The 17,142-nt window shown below is 36.3% G+C and overlaps 3 protein-coding genes and 1 non-coding gene across 4 annotated transcripts; 2 read left to right on the top strand and 2 right to left on the bottom strand.

Annotated features, from left to right (window-relative positions):
- On the bottom strand, nt 754-4,987 carry LOC109227791 (rac-like GTP-binding protein 5). The gene is made up of 7 exons (XM_019392989.1): nt 4,663-4,987; nt 4,480-4,567; nt 3,515-3,624; nt 3,318-3,381; nt 2,151-2,215; nt 1,497-1,562; nt 754-1,217 (listed from the first exon to the last, which is right to left on the bottom strand). The coding sequence occupies exons 1-7, from the start codon at nt 4,795-4,797 to the stop codon at nt 1,119-1,121; spliced, it is 627 nt and encodes a 208-aa protein (XP_019248534.1). The 5' UTR covers nt 4,798-4,987; the 3' UTR covers nt 754-1,118.
- On the top strand, nt 5,967-8,022 carry LOC109227783 (cytochrome c oxidase-assembly factor COX23, mitochondrial). Its single transcript, XM_019392982.1, has 3 exons — nt 5,967-6,133; nt 6,837-6,913; nt 7,717-8,022. The coding sequence occupies exons 1-3, from the start codon at nt 6,040-6,042 to the stop codon at nt 7,762-7,764; spliced, it is 219 nt and encodes a 72-aa protein (XP_019248527.1). The 5' UTR covers nt 5,967-6,039; the 3' UTR covers nt 7,765-8,022.
- LOC109227776 (cytochrome P450 714C2-like) lies at nt 8,378-11,071 on the bottom strand. Its single transcript, XM_019392975.1, has 5 exons — nt 10,539-11,071; nt 10,206-10,432; nt 9,869-10,110; nt 9,078-9,450; nt 8,378-8,991 (listed from the first exon to the last, which is right to left on the bottom strand). The coding sequence occupies exons 1-5, from the start codon at nt 10,864-10,866 to the stop codon at nt 8,566-8,568; spliced, it is 1,596 nt and encodes a 531-aa protein (XP_019248520.1). The 5' UTR covers nt 10,867-11,071; the 3' UTR covers nt 8,378-8,565.
- Nucleotides 11,204-11,275, top strand: TRNAP-AGG. Its single transcript has one exon. It is a non-coding gene; the product is annotated as a tRNA-Pro (tRNA).

Raw genomic sequence — 17,142 nt, 5'->3', positions numbered from 1 at the left:
AAACTATAGCTTACTGAGTTATTCGCCACCACAACCTCACCCCTCCCCCCATCCCAATATAATGGAACCCTAATTCTTCGCTCTTCAGACATTATGACAAAATGCAAAACAACTTAACAAAGAAAAATTTCAGAAGACTTGAAAATGTTTATGAATGGATTTTTACAAAATCCTTCACCTCTTTAAATAAGGCAAAAACCTGTCCGGGGGTTCAATTATTTGAGGTGGACGCTATACCCAGTTGAATTATTGTTATGTCAGTTAAGCACAGAAGAATTATTTGTGGGCCCGCTTAATATGTATAGTGTTTTAGTAAAGAACGTTATATATATAGCGTCTTTGTGAAAGACGCTATACTTAACTGGCCAAACGGCCGTTAAGTTATAACGTTTTTTTTCCACATATTTTTGTTCTTGAGTCCAAAAGAACCACATTTTAGTTCCGGACTCCCAAAAATTGCCGTTCTTATAATAATATCTCAAAAAAATAGGTAAGGTGGACGTTTGGCCCATGAAGAGTCTTTTGAGAGAGAAAATAATATACGTTTATCACCCTATTATACTTAATTTACACATTTATTTCTTGTATCAATTAACTTGCACACACCTCATGTGCTTGTACATTCTTTTTGAAGAATGTGCATGCTTGCCTTTAGCTCTCAATTTGAGAGGTAATAGTAACTTTCCAGACGGACATAGTTAAATTTTTAATTTTCCTTGAAAGTGACACCTAAAGTACAAACATTTTGGCAAATGGTACCACAACACCTAAATCTGTTTTGAGCTTTTAGATATCACAACTGGTACAAATGTGAAAATATTCTCATATTACATAGCCAGGCCAAGAAAGATCATTGCATAAAATGCAGCATATTCCTTCTTCACCAACGAATTCCACATTGACAAACTAACAACTTCCCACTTTCCATCATATAAAACCATGTACAAGCCAGTAAGAAACTCAACAAGCACCTCACACACACACTATGAAATGAGAAAACTGGCACTTCTTACTAAAGCAAATACGAAAAAAGAAATAAATCTACGGATATCACAGCTAAACATCTCACAGAAGCGGAAAAGGTTATTGTACAAACGTCTCTCTTCCAACGAGTTCGATCAAAGTATCCAGCAGGTTTTGTGTTTTCCTTTCTGTTTTTTGCTCTTTGGAGGCTGAAGAACCACCTTGATTGCAGTATCAAATACAGCCTTCACATTCTACATTACAAAGAATATTTTCTCAATTAGTTTTGGCTCATAATGCTGACAAGCTGCATGCATTGTAGGTTTGCCCTGAATTATTAGCTTACACAAAATGTTTTCCAAGTCTGGTATATAACACTCTTCTGGTTTCAGAATGTCCTAAAGGAAGCTAGGTGAACTTTGAGCATTTTGTTCCGAAGAATGTTTGCTTGTTTTGAAGTGCATCTAGACTTGTTAATCGTGTTTCATGTACTAATCTTTTAAAGTTCCGATACTTGAAAGGTTCAAGATTACCTGCTGTGTCTTGGCGCTGCACTCAACGTATGCCACTGCACCTATTTGCTTTTTCAGTTCTTCGCCCTGTCATTTTAAAGAAGATTAGTAAAAGCTTTAGCAAATTTGCAATATGAGAAAGTGTGCTTAAAGACAAAAACTTGAATGAATTTTCCCTTCTACATCATTCGGTAATCTATGACTTAATTTATCATGTTTATTTGAATTACATCCAAGGCCTTGACCTTGAAATCCCACTTTTTTTTTTATCCTTTACAATTGTGCAAATGGATTTGCACTGTTCAACCAAAAGAAATGCAGATTTCATTTTTTTTTTTTTCTGTTTTTTCTTTGGATAGAGAAGGTGAGGGGGTCACTGTGATGCGGTAGGAGAGAGGATGAGCTCGGAAATGGGCCACTGTTCCTTTTCGTAGTATACTTGAGTTGGCCATTTTGATACAACTTTCCAGCCTAAAAGTTTCTAAGCCTATTATTAGGAGAGATTCACACACCTAAAAAGACACTTTAATTTCTTCAAGTTTTACTTTGTTTTTCGACATGTCTTACTTTATCTTCTCCTTATCCCTTTCCTTTCTTTTCTTTATAAGGAAGTGGAGCATGAACTGGATTTTCGGATAAGCTACATCAAACTTTTGATAGATTCAATACGTATACCTGTTCTGTTGAAATTGTACATGCACCAGGGTAGTCCCTTCTAAATTGCTTGTCCTCTCTTAAATCTGTCACATTTGAACTCTGTTTAGATAGAAATTTAGACACAAAGAGTGATAGATAAGTTTGGTGTCATCCTCTGCATGAACCAGCTATTGGCCCCACATTATAATATAGTGGAAGGTTATATGCCAGTAAAAACGTAACGTGCATTGCTATGTCAGCGCAACAAATGGATTAACCATCCTTTGTTAAACAAACACTTGGGAAACCACAACAGATCATGTTAAAGGCTTTTTTCTGCAGTTCACAGTTGTTGGTTGATAAATAGCCTGAAATTATCCAAAAAATGGTGTAGTCTTACCAAGAATAAACGCAAGAGAACCTAAGTTTGAAGAAGAGTTTTAGTTCAAAGTATAGGGAGAGGGAGAGAGAGACAACTGGATCAGTCAACTAAGCTTTGAACACTAAGTGACGAGAAAGAAGTCATACTAAACTAAAGAAGAACATGAAGCATCGGGTCATGGAGAAGAATAAGATCACAGAATGCAACAAACCGCTTAAACATGAGCGCATAATTTCTCGCCTATCATGAGTTTGACTTGTGGTATAAGGTTGTCAGACCATTTGGCTCAGAGTTAACCACATAAAAGAGAAGCTTCATTCCATTCCCTTGGTAATATTTGAAGGCCCAAAGGATATTCCAAAGTGGGCATTTGGGCTAGTACATGTGATACAAGTGAACTAGTGTAAGATACAATGTCGATAGATGTAGAGGGTAATTCTCCCCATCAAGAAAGTGAAAAAATAACAGAAAGAAAGAAGAGAAGCTGTGGTGCAATATTATCACTACATAATTCATATAAACAATTTTGTAAACAATACATTCTGCTATATGGCATATGTGTGTGTCTGTGTATGTATGTGTCTGCATGTACACGTATATGTATATAAGTGTAAACAAAATAATGATTTCTGTTAGCTCTTTTGTTGATTAGGCATTAGAAGACTAGTTCAAAACCGGGATACACTTTAATATACAGTATCTGCAAAATTCACAATTGTTAAAGGGTAACAAAAGGGGAAAGCAGTTTAACAAAGGGAAAAGGCATATATCCTCTCAAGAGCAACTAGTAAAGCAGAGGAATCTTAAATGGAAAGAAAACTCACCCAATTTAGTCCCCACAAGAACAATAGGCACTGATGGGGCATAATGTCTCAGCTCAGGAACCCACTTTTCCAACATAACAAAGAAAAAAAAAGCAAAGGATGATGTCAGGATTACATGATCAGAGAAGCAAAAGAAATACGCAACCACCGGACACAGCAAGCAATTAAAATTGAAAGTTGAGGAAGCAAAAGCATACCTTTTTTGATATATTTTCAAAGCTAGGCCTACTTATGAGAGAGAACGCGAGCAGGAAGACGTCAGCTCCTCGATAACTAAGAGGCCTAAGCCTGTTATAATCCTCTTGACCTGTGAAGAGTAGTTTAACACTCACAACTTTATCATGTAATGACTTCTTGAAAAAGACATGTTATGTTATCTTGCTCATTATCCATTACTACTTTTTTACTAAAGACTCAATCGGCATCATTGCAGCTTTTTCTAGGTCAATGTTCCATAAAATTTTATCCAACAGAAAATGGTTTTCTCATTTCAATTTACTGGTTTATGAGGATGCTTTATTGCTTTCCTGAGTTTTAATTTATTGGGAAGAAAAAAAGTAAGAATGAGAATCATTAAGGTATAACTTTTGTAAACACTTTGTGATGTGAATCAAAAGCAAACAAATTTTTTAGTGAAAAAATACTGGAAGCAGAACACAACCTTGATTTTCACAGTAAAGTACAAAATTTTCATCTTGATTGCTGATGATGATTTTTTTCTAAATCATACTACTAAGAGCATTGCATGATCAATTGATTGTTTGGAAGAGAAAGAGTAAACAATTGTCCTAGGGCTTAACTGGAGTTCAACATTCACATTCCAAACTGTGGCGAAGCCACATGGTTACAAGGGTGGTCAGTTCATCGAAAAATTGTGTTGTGTATATTGATAAAATATTGCGTTTTAGAGGTATATAACACATATCGAACACCCTTTATCGGTATTTTTTCACTTCTTTCAAAGTTGAATACCCTCGAGTAAATTCCTAGCTTCGCCACTAGCTTCTCCACTGATTCCAATGAATGATTTTCAAGAGTGGAAAGATGAATGCAGCTTAAGAGTAAAGACCAAAGTTGACAACTTTAATGAAAGAAATACTTATTCTTGATCTGCATCAGAATTATATACTGTAATTAGTAAGAAAACAAGAAATTTTCATACCAGCAGTATCCCAAAGACCCAAATTCACAATCTTCCCATCAACATTGACATTGGCACTGAAATTGTCAAAAACAGTTGGCACATAATCCTGGAGAAACAAAGATACACAGACATAAATCCATAATGAAGAACAAAAAAAAAAAAGAAGATGAAAAATAGACAAAAATTTGAATAGTTACATACAGTTGGAAAAGTGTTGCTAGTGTAGGAGATGAGAAGGCAAGTTTTTCCAACAGCACCATCTCCAACAGTAACACATTTGATGAACTTTGTTCCTGTTGCAGTAGCATTATTACTGGCACTACTATTAGTATTCATCTCATCAATTAGAAAGATAACAAAGAAAAGCACTAGTTTCTGAGTTTCTATGAAGTTGATGTGGGAAAAAGATTCAAGAAACCTTTTGTTAAAGTGGTATTGTTGCTACTATTTTAGTGAGGGGCAGGAAAATGTGGGACAAAGGGAGGGAACAAGAAAAAGCATAACAAAGATTTTATAGGAGCCTTTTTCGGCAGGAAAGTAGTGAAGGGTGACTTTATTTTGAGCTGTCACAGAGGGAAATATATATATATATATATATATATATATATATGTGAGAGAATTTAATTACAGAGTCTTTCATATTTCCACCTAATCATGACGCTCCACTTAGAGGCCCTAAAATTTGGAAAGGGAGGCCATACACTATAGTTCTTTTTCTTATTACTAGTGTTTTAGAAAGGTTTTTTTTTTTTTTTTGGACTCACTCGGAGCTCGCTCCTGGATAGGACACTTGTAAAATGTCCTGAGGCACATGCGAGACTTTGTTTTTTGAGGCTTACGTGTTACGTTTCAAGCGTTTGACTGTGTATCCGAAGCACACCTAACACTCAAACTCAATGTTCGAGAGTAGCCCAATTGTTTCTGTGTAAATTATGTGTCAAATACCCTAGTTAGCAATGTTGGCTCACAAAATTCTTTAACACATTATAATTTTTACTTATCTATAAAAATTTAAAGATGAGGAATAACTCATATAATGAGTTATAATATCGCATATTTTATGATTGAAAACACTGTGAGAGTAAACACTGCTTAAATTTTTCTTTTTGAATATATAGCCAAAGTTATATCTTTCACTTGCTATTGGTTTTCACATCGTAGTTCTTTGGTTCTCAAAATTATTGAACTTCTATAACTTTGATATCTGAAAGCAATTTTGTCTTATACATGAAGGAGTAAGGCTTGGCTATGGATATTTTTGTCTAAATGTTATTTTCGCATTAAAATATGGCTATTTTTCAAAAATATTTGAAAAGGTAGCAAAACTTTTGAGTACCGGTCCAAAAAGTGGTTATGAAACAAATTGAGAGTTTATTTGGATTCAATTTTGGGTCAAATAGAGACAGATCTCTGATTAGGCCCAATTGATATGGACCACAATTCAGATGGACCGGTCTATTTCATTCCGGGTCAACTTACTTCATAGTCGGCGAAATTCGACCCGAAGAATAAAACAGAAAATATACGCAGTCGAATTCTGTGAAATTGCAGAGCGGAAATCGAAAAAAGTAAGGCAAAATGGCGAGTTCGAAAATCCAAACACCGGCATATCCAAGTGCAGCAAGAATTTCTGATTCCGATTGCTACCCTCAGTACACTGCTTCTCTCAAATGTAACTGCACTGCAACTTTGTTCTTCGATCATCTTCTGTTTTTGCAGTACTTGTATTTACTGACTAGGATTTTTTTTTACTCATGATCATTATTTGAATTTTGATATATAATGACTTTTATTATGATTATATTACTCTTTTTATTATCTGGGTATAGAATTCCTTACTAAGAAATTAGGTCCTTATGTGCCATCTGCGCCTCAGCTGCAAATTTGAACATATGTTTCTGTTTGATATTTGAATTAAACAGAACTTATTTGTAAAGATAATTGCATAAATGAGTTGTCCCAAAATTTGTTCGAAGAATACTTGGTAATTGGTCAGAAAGCAATTAAGTAGCTTGATGCAATACTCTATTATCAAGATGAAGGTTTTTGTGTAAGGTTGGAAGGACCGTTACTGGAGCATTTTAGTTTGCTAATTTAGGTCGTTAAAATTCATGGAGATATCCACACGTCGCACATATGACATTGTCCATGAACTTCTTGCAATATACAGCGTAGTGTTCTGTTTGAGATAACATGTTTGGTCTGAGTTGTGGAAAGTGTTTTACCTTCATATCAATACACTTTCATCGTCTGTATACTCGAGTGATAGAAATTTTGGATAATGCTTTTCCTTCATACCGATATGTTCAAAGACGTATTACTATAATGTTATGCAGTTGTTTCAGGGCATTGCTTAATTTGTGAATGCTTTGCAGGTTTGGAACAGTTTAACTCAGACAAGAGCAAATGTCAAGAACATTTTGATGTTTACAAGGAATGCAAGAAAAAGGAGGTATGCGTGTTAAGTATTTAACTAGTTCTTCTGCATCCTTATGTATGTTGATGAGGAAGGTAGTAGTTGTATATGTGCTCTGAGCTGTGATGCATGCGTGAGAATTTATGTAATGTGCAAGGTAGTATAAATTGTATCTACCCCTCTGATATAGAGTAGCTTCCCTTGTAAAATTGGACTTCGAGAGGTTCTTCTACGGACACTTTGAAATGATAATTTTTCTTATAGGGTGTGACTGAACTTGTAAAAAAATTTCAGACAAGTTGCTTTGAGACTCTGCATTAATAGTTATGAAAGGGAACAAGTTTTTGAGAAGCTTAAAGCAAACAAGCCTAGGTGTAAGATTGAATACTGATTAAGATTCATTTACATGTCAGTTAAATTATCTACTCTTGCCACTAGCCAGTCCTCGATTGGATCACTAGTAATGCAGCCTATACTCAAACCTGAATCTATAGAGAGAACATGCTCTTCTGTTTCTTTTTTGTCACTTGGAATTAGCTCAAGAATATTTACTTTATGGAGCTCTTTTAAAATTTAGCTTTTGTTGTGCGTAAGCAGGGAGGTAGTGGTGGAGGGAACATAAATTACCAAGTACTCAAATTCTTATGGTTTCTAGGTGTTTTTGACATTGACATCATGGCATGGTTTTGCTGCTTTGTGCTTTATATAATTGTTTTTAAAATAATCGCCTTTCTTGCACCTTCTGATTATTACCCCCCCCCCCCCCCCCCCCCCCTCCCCCTTCTTCCTGGGTAACAATTCTTTCTGATATTTCATTTTCATTTTCTGGCATGTTGCAGAGGGAGGCTCGGCTGGAGCGCAATCGAAGTCGTTCTCTGTTTTCATGAATCATAAAAATTGAAGTTGATAGTATTATCATTTTAAAATCTTATCAGGCATAACATTTTCATGTAACTTATTCCAAGAAACAACTGTAATGCAGATCCTTCATGTTAGAATGAATGATGATCGTGTTTGTTGTAGCCTTTTGGCTCGTCTTTGGTTATAGGCTTATTTATTCCGTTTTCAATTGAAATAAATGATGAGGATGGTGCTGAAGATATTTTAATGTTGATTTACAGGCCAGTGGGACTATGTTTTCCTTTTTTGATAGTTTTCTTGGTGCAAATCTTCGAGTTTCTAATCTGTTCCGTAAACAAAGAGGGGTTATATACACTGCAGTGTTCTATTTGCGACTGCTTTTCTTCTCAATCTCAAGTGGGTTCAGTTGGTTGCTCTAATGTCAAAGCGATTCACGATCAAGACTTGTGTATACTCTATATGATTCTTTTATCATCTTCTTGATCTTGGCACCAATGCTTGATAAGATTAGCTTGCATTTGGGGCAAGTAATTCTATAAGATTCGTTTGTGAGGATGAGAACAACAAATGAATGGAACATGTATCCTCGAGTTTTTTAAGGGGTTCCTTTGTTGCTTCGAAGAAGTGTTGAATACAGAATTGAAGAACAGCACAAGTGCATTATCATGTATTGACAGCACAAGTAGTATCTCTTGTTCCTCTGTTGTATTGCTTGAGGAGACAGGCTGCTAAAGTACATCATTTACAGACTCCTCCTGAACCTTTCTCAGATCAATTCAACTTAACATAATCACAGGCATTCTCAAATATCAACAACGAAAAATGTGTCAAATTCTTTCAAGATATAGATTAACACCATGCTCAGGTTCTATGACTAATCTAAAAACTGGGCTATGTTGATATCTTGGGGACAACGAAAATGTAAACCTAGACAGAATCATCGATACAATCACCTTCAGTTCAATCATAGCAAGATTTTGCCCCGCACAGGTTCTACTCCCTATTCCAAAAGGTATATAAGCATTTGGGACTTTGCAAGCCTTTGCAATGCCCTTGCCAAATCTTTCTGGATTGAATTGATCTGTATCTGGTCCCCAGAGTTCCGGCTGTTGGTGTAGGATTGGGATATGAATCTGAATATTAGTCCCTTTTGGAATCTCAATATCTTTGAAACTTATATCCTGCAATGCTTCTCTAACCACAAAAGCTACTGGTGGGTACAAACGCAACGTTTCATGGATGATCATTGTCAGCTGCCAAACAATATGTATACATGTTAGGGATCCAGGTACAGAATATATGTGAATATCAATTATCTGGGCTTTAGCTTACTGCATACCACTTTCATTCGTTTCAGCATATCATTATTTGGCAACTCACTACCACAGACATCGAGCACCTCAGCTCGGGCACGAGCTTGCCATTCTGGATATGCAGCTAGTAACATCAAGCACCAGGATGCTGTGAGGGAAATGGTCTCATGGCCAGCGAAGTATATGTTCTTGCAATTATCAACGATGAATGTATCAGGAGTAATACCAGCCGGTAGTTTATCACCACTTTCTTCGTAACTCTTAGCAGCATCAAGAATCAACTTTAGAAGGTCTTTCTCACAGGTCGCATTGCTCCGCGCTCTTACTATCTTCAATATCATTGCTTTAATCTCCTTTTCCAATCTCCATATCTCCCTATTATGTTTGTTTGGTATATGCCTGTGACAATCCAGCCATTCAGAACATTGTGGGAAAATTATCTGTTACTACCATGAGTTACTTTAATACTAGGCTTTCCTTGAGGTGAAAAGAGGAAAGTAGCTAGAGGGAAACAATTACATCAGTAGTTTGTATGTAAGTAAAAGAGGAGGGAAAGGAAGGAGGATTAAGTAATCCTTGATATCAACCTCTCAAAGAAAAGAAAAAGATTTATTCTTACTCACTCATTTACCCTTTCCTTGCCCTTTTGCAGAGCTAAACAACAACAACAAGCCCACTGTAATCCCATAGGTGGGGTCTGGGGAGCATAGTGTGTACGCAGATCTTACTCTTACCTTATAAAGGTAGAGTTTTCGATAGACACTCGACTCCTTTTGCAGAGCTAAACATAGTTCTAATTTAGCAACGATATTTTTACCTCAATCCAGGAACTCCAATGGGAACCTTAGACATAACCCTTTGTAGGGTTTGAAGTTTTAGGAAGATTTGTTCTCCCTCAGCATAGTTGCTCCCAAAACAAGCTCTTGATATTATATCTGCTGACAAACTCTTGAGATCACCTTCCACCTTAACCTCCAATTTTCCTTCTGAATTTCTGATTTTCTCATCCCATGATTCTATCATTTTACTGGTGGATTCAACCATCAGCTTCACCATCTCCTGCATAATCAGTACATGTTTGAAATTCTTGTCTCATGATTAGATTTCTTCAACTTAACAAATACAAGTGCATATAGCTGTGAATGGAAATGTACCTTAACTTTGTTGAGATAGAATTCAGGGGCAATAATCTTTCTCTGGTGAGCCCAGTAAGTGCCATTTGAAGAGAAAATGCCTTGGCCAAGCAGAGGACCGCGATCATTGGATAGGTAAGATGGCTTCCCCAGGTTTAAAGATGTGCATAGGCTGATTTCTTTCACCATTTCTACATCAGTTGTACAAATTGTCTGTATAATTCCAGCTGAATACATGAATGTTGACCCTGTAATTTAAACACAGACAAACCACATGAGCAAAAAAATAAAGGAAAGAATTAAAGTCATTACAATCATATGAAGGTGGTATGTATATAAGTGCCAAGATTTGACCATATTCAAGTTGCCACTGTTTAATATGTGAGAACACTATTGCTGGCCATGTATGGAACAAAGGGCTGCTTCCTTCTATTTCTTGATTGTTGGTTTCTGGCCTTGGCTGCTTCTGGTTCTGAAGTTGAATTTTCTTGATATCAGGGAGATTTCCATAGAGAAAAGATGGTGGAGGTCCCTTAATTCCTTGGCTTTGAAGTTTTGATCTTACTTTTCTTGGATGCAATATTAAAATATTGCTGAGATGTGCAAAGAATACCAGAAATCCACCTAAAACCAGTGATAAAATGATCTTGGCTGAAAACATCAGTAACTGTTCTGCTTCCATTTCAAATTCCTCCAAACTGATGGTTTCCAATCTTCTGCTGTATATTAATAGTTGAAACAATCTGTTTATGAATGAACAAAAGGAAATAAATATTGGGGCTAAATTTTGTGAGAATGATGAAATAAATTGATTTGTTTTATTTTGTTACTTAGTTTTATTCAGAGACACACATTGTTTATTTGATTAAAATTGTACATGAAAAAGAGGATTGTAAGGTGTACACACGTGGTATATTACCAGGATAGGTCGTAAGACTGTAAGAGAAGGAGTGGGTGAGACAGAATGCTTCTTTTTGTTGAACAAACAAATAAAGTAACTTTATTGATATGAGCAAATCGGGCATTTGGTCTAGTGGTATGATTCTCGCTTAGGGTGCGAGAGGTCCCGAGTTCAATTCTCGGAATGCCCCTTATTTTTGCTTTTTTCTCTCATTTCTCATTTTATGGGCTTGAGTTTTTCTCTTTATTATTTGGGCTTCTGTTTCTATGTGAACTTACTGAGCTTGGGCTTTCTGCAATTGGACCTCCATTAGAAGTCTAACTTTCCACTATTATGTAGAAGTGAAGGATAAACGTTTTTTTGGCGACCTTTTAGCAAATCAGCAACATGATAGAGAATTGGACTAGCACAGTCGAAATGAAAAAGGGAGAAGGCACATTCTAAAAGAAAATAATCATTTAATCTCTTTTACTTATTGAGCTACAATAATTACTAATAATGGAGTATCTATTAGTCAAGACTCAACTTGTCGAATTATAATGAGTATATAGTTGTTGGTCAAATATATATTTAAATACTAGTATCATATATTTAGGCTTTCGACCTAATAATTATTCTGATGTTATTTTGTTTGATGTTACAAGCAATTGACAATGTATAAGAAGTCACTTTGTCTTTCCAGACTGTCTTTTGCGTGCTATTTCTTACGCCCTGAGAAAGAACCTCCACTTGGGAGGATTATTATTTTTACAATTGTTACATTATTATTTTAAGTTATTATAAGTTAATACTAAAAATAATATCTACAAATACTTACTTATGTAATAAATCATTTTTTTTGCAGTAATTTATACAGTTGAATTCCAAAAGCGAGGCTTGCCTCATGCATACATCTTGCTTTTTCTTCGTAATAAATACCCAAATATCGCAGATATTGATGGAATATTTTCAATAAAATTACCAAATAAAAAAAAGCCGATCCTCAATATTATAAGGCCATTACCAATTTTATGATGCATGGCCCGTGTGGTTCTGCTAGAAAATCTTCTCCTTGCATGCAGAACGGCAAATGCACAAAGCACTTTTCAAAAAAAATTGTGCCATCAACCACAGTTGATAAAGATGGATATCCCACTTATAGAAGAAGGGATGATGGTAGAACTACATTGAGGTAAAATCTGTAATATATATATATATATATATATTTAGAGCACCATAATTTAGAGCTATATAAAAAACTATAGCCAAAATAATTAATTTCAAACTATGTATTTTTATAACTTTTTAGATACCTTGACTATTTGTTTCAATTGTATATATCTTTATTTTCAGGTCAAATTCAAAAAAGATAACTAAAAACTTTATTATTTTTAGCTAAATAAAAAATTTAGCCTAAATAATGTAGTTCTATCCAAGTTTTATTATAGTAGCGACCCGACTGGTCGTTTTGCTTTTTAGGACCCCGTTCCCCTAGATAAGACTTCCCGTACTTGCTTTTACTGATTTATGACTTGTGGGAATGGTTAGTTCGGGATTTGGAAGAGTTTGGGTTGAAATCGGGACACTTGGTTCTTTAAGGTTGGCTTAAAAGGCCAAGTTTGACTTCGGTCAACGTTTTGAGCAAACGACCTCGGGATCTGGATTTGAAGATTCCAACAGGTTCGTATGATAATTTTGGACTTGGGCGTATGTCAGGATCGGGTTTTGGATGACCTGGGAGCGTTTTGGTGCCTAATAGTGAAAGTTGATTCCTTAAGGATTTTGAAGTTCTTAAATATTTGGTTTGGAGCGGGTTTTTGAGTTATCGAGGTTCGAACGGAGTTCCGAGACCGGGAATAGTTCCGTATTGCCATTTAAGGCTTGCACGCAAAATTTGGTGCCAATCCGAGTAGTGTAAGTGTTTTTCGTCGCATTGGAAGTAAATTGAAGAACTTGAAGTTCATAAGTTTGATTCAATTGGTTTTACGGGGTGATTCTTAGATTTAGCGTTGTTTCTGGCGTTCCAAGGGTTCGAGCGAGTCCGTTTTATGATTTCAAACTTGTCGATATGTTCGGGCGAGGCCCGGGGGCCCCAAACGTCAATCGGACAAGGCTCGAGTGAAGTTGGAAAATTTGGAAAGGAGCTTAAGCTCAATCGCACCTGCGGTTGGTCAGCCGCAGGTGCGAGACCGCAGAAGCGGTCGAGACCTCACAGAAGCGGCCAAGGTAGACCAACCCAAAAGCCGCAGAAGCGGCTTGCCTTCCGCAGAAGCGGAGCCGCAGAAGTGGTTTGCTTCCCGCAGAAGCGGCCCAGCCGGCCAGTAGAACTTCCGCAGAAGCGGACACGCTTTCGCAGATGCGGTGGGCGCAGGTGCAGCCCAGGACCACAGATTCGGAAATCACTGAAGCAGTGACCTTCATTTATTACAGGTGTTAACCATTTTTGGCTCATTTCCACTTATAAGTTGGGCGATTTTGGGGCTCTTGAGAGAAGATTTTCACCTAGCATCTTGAGGTAAGTTATTTCTACTTATTGTGAGTTTAATACTTGGGTTTTGGGTAGATTAACACATAAAGATTAGTGAAAAATCATGGGATTAGAGTAAAACCTAAGGTTTTGATAAAAATAATATTTAACCACGAAATTTGTTATGGAATAAAGTAGAAATCATATGTTCTCGATCCTTAGGTTATAGAGAACAACTTTCTTCAAAAATTTCCGGAATCCGGGCATGTGGGCCCGGGGGTGGATTTTAGGAAGCTTGTGTTTAGGGTTGGGAAATTACTTTAATAGTTAGAATGCGAACTCTTGAGCTTGTATTGACTAGTTCCTACCTCGTTTAATTAGTTTTGGATCGTTCGGCTCCAAATTGAGGGTTTGAGCACGTTCTTGATATTAGAAGTAAGCTTTGGAGCGAGGTGAGTCTCCTTTCTAACCTTGTAAGAGGGAATTGTCCCCATAGGTGAGGTAATTGATTATGTGCTCCTATTTGTGGGGTCTACGTACACACGAGGTGACGAGAGTTCATGCGTAGCTACTATTATGTTAATTGTCCGGGTAGTTTAGGACCCGTATCATGCCATACTTGCAAATGTTTATATCCTTTCATGCTAATGAGATCGCTTGGGACATGTTAGGGATTGAAAATAAATATATATGAACGTATGCACTTACTTGAGAACTTGTATGAATTTATTCGACTATGAATGCACCTTTATGTGCTTTCTTGATAATAATTGATATTTGTGGATCGGGTCGATCGCCTCGGTAGAAATAGATGCATATATGGTTCGCGCCATTCAACCCCCTGGCAGTGCACAGTTTCTTTTATGTTGGACCGAGCCGTACGACCTCGGCATAATGTGCGCATGATATTTATGTGAAATCTTATTCATGACTTACTCTGTTAAATGCCTTGGAGTGCAATTACTATAAGACATGACTGAAACTGATATACTATTCTCTGTAAACTTTGAGCTTGCTATTATGTCCATGTTATCCATGCTTAGTGTAATCTTTAATCATTATTGGTATTGACCTTAGTAAGTGTCAAGTCGACCCCTCGTCACTACTTCTTCGAGGTTAGACTGGATACTTGCTGGGTACATGTTGTTATGTACTCATACTACGCTTCTGTACTTAATTGTACAGGATCTGAGGCAGGTACATCTGGCTACCAGTCCAGTGCACATTCTTGATAGTAGGCCAAGATTCCACGGTGAGTTGCTCCCTTCCTATGTCGTTCAACAGCATGATGGAGTCTCTCTTTGTTTTGACTGTCTATTCTATTTCAGACAGTAGGATAGATTTATTCTTTTGTATATTCTACTAGATGCCCATATACTTGTGACACCAGGTCTTGGCACACACATTGGTAGACTATTCTTTTGGGTTGTATAACTATTATTTTACGGCGCTAACTATCACTTGTCTTAAATTCAAATTAAGAAAATGCTGGAATTGTTTTGGTAAAGTATAATGAGGATTTCACTAATATTTTTGGGTTGGCTTGCCTGACAACGGTGTTGGGCGCCATCACGACCTGTAATGAATTGGGTCGTGACAATTATAAATTGTATTCGAAAAAGATTATCTGAAAAGTAACATACTTAAAAAGGTAAAAGTATATTTTATTTTTCAACAAAATGCCACATATACAGGAAAAATCCACGTGGCAGGCGAGTGTACCCACATAATTTGCCACGTCAGCGTCCAGGGGAGTAATGGCTCTCAAAAGTCCTAGTTGAGGGGGGTAATTAAGACCGCAAATAGTTTAAGGCTGTAACTAATAATCCGTGACAAGTTTAGGGGGTGATAAGGTATTTTGCCTTATCTAAACCATTATTTTGCATTTTACTTTTATGTTTATCTTATTATTCATTTCATGTAGCTCAACTAAACTTTAATTTGTTTAATTATTATATATTTTATGTTATTTCAGAAGTTGATCTCACAGTTGATGAATTGAAAAATCGTTGTTTGCAAAAGCTGGAAAACTTTTTAAAAGGATGTGGAAGAAGTTTTCAGGATTTTCCAACAGTGCCAAAGCCTGTTTACAGTGCGGAACAAGTTGACAACAATCACAAATTAATTCGTGATGAATTGCATTATAATAGACGCGCACTGACGGAGGAACATGATCAATTATTAAAATTCGGCGGATGAGCAAAAGTCAATTTATGAGAAAATAGTAACAATTGTAAATGAAAACAAAGGTGAATTTTTCTTCTTATATGGTTTTGGAGGAACGGGCAAGATTTTTATTTGGAGGACTTTGGCTTCTGCCATAAGATCTAAAGGAGATATTGTGTTAAATGTTGCATCTAGCGGGATGGCATCTCTGTTGTTACCAGGTGGTCGAACAACTCATTCAAGATTTGTAATTCCACTCAATCTAACTGAAGATTCAACATGTAATATCAAGCAAGGTATCCTTTAGCAAAATTGATTGTCAAGGCAAAGTTGATTATTTGAGATGAGACACCGATGATGCATAGATATTGTTTTGAAGCTCTTGATAAAACTCTAAGAGATATTCTTAGATTCAAAGATGCATCTAATTTAGAATGACCATTTGGAGGTAAAACAGTTGTTCTTGGTGGTGACTTCAGACAATTACCTGTCATCCAAAAAGGTACTAGGCAAGATATTGTTAATGCTTCTATCAATTCTTCATATTTATAGCCTTATTGTCAACTTTTAATGCTAACAAAGAATATGAGATTGCAAGGTAATGAAATAAGGCCCCATTTGGATGAGTTGAGAGATTTTTCAGATTGGATTTTGGCAATTGGTGATGGTATGATTGGTAATTCAGTTGATGGCAATGAAAAAGTTCAAATACCGGATGATCTTTTGATAAAAGAATATGTTGATACAATATTTGCAATTGTAGAAAGTACATATTCTGATTTCACCCGTCGTTGCAATGATATTGGATACCTCCAACAAAGAGTCATTCTTGCTCCAACTCTTGATATGGTGAAATCAATCAATCAATATTTGATTTCGCTCAATCATAGTTCTAAGAAATCATATTTGAGTTCTGATATAATTTGCAGCTCTGATCAGACTTATTCAATGTTGGAACATGTACACACACCAGAATTCTTGAATACTATTAAATATTTTGCAGTTTCAAATCAAGTTCTTACTCTAAAGCTTGGTGTACCAGTAATGTTATTAAGAATATTGATCAGTCAGTAGGATTGTGTAATGGAACAAGGTTGATCATAACTAACTTGGAAATCAAGTTTGAAGTCAAAGTTCTATCAGGACATATGGCTGGACAGAAAGTGTTTGTTCCTAGAATGACATTGACTCCGTCTAATGCTAGAATTCCATTTAAGTTCCCGCGAAGATAATTTCCAATCGCGGTATCTTTTGCCATGACAATCAATAAAAGTCAAGGACAGTCATTGTTTCACGTGGGATTTATTTTTGAAGAAATCAATGTTTACACACGGACAACTATATGTTGCTCTTTCCCGGGTTACAACTAGAAAAGGATTACAAGTTTTGGTTTATGATGACGATGGACAAATAAGTATTGAAGCTGCAAATGTAGTATTTAAAGT

The sequence above is a fragment of the Nicotiana attenuata genome, chromosome 1, assembly GCF_001879085.1.
Source record: "Nicotiana attenuata strain UT chromosome 1, NIATTr2, whole genome shotgun sequence".
Lineage (NCBI taxonomy): Eukaryota > Viridiplantae > Streptophyta > Magnoliopsida > Solanales > Solanaceae > Nicotiana > Nicotiana attenuata.
This window is presented reverse-complemented; position numbering and strand designations above follow the sequence as displayed.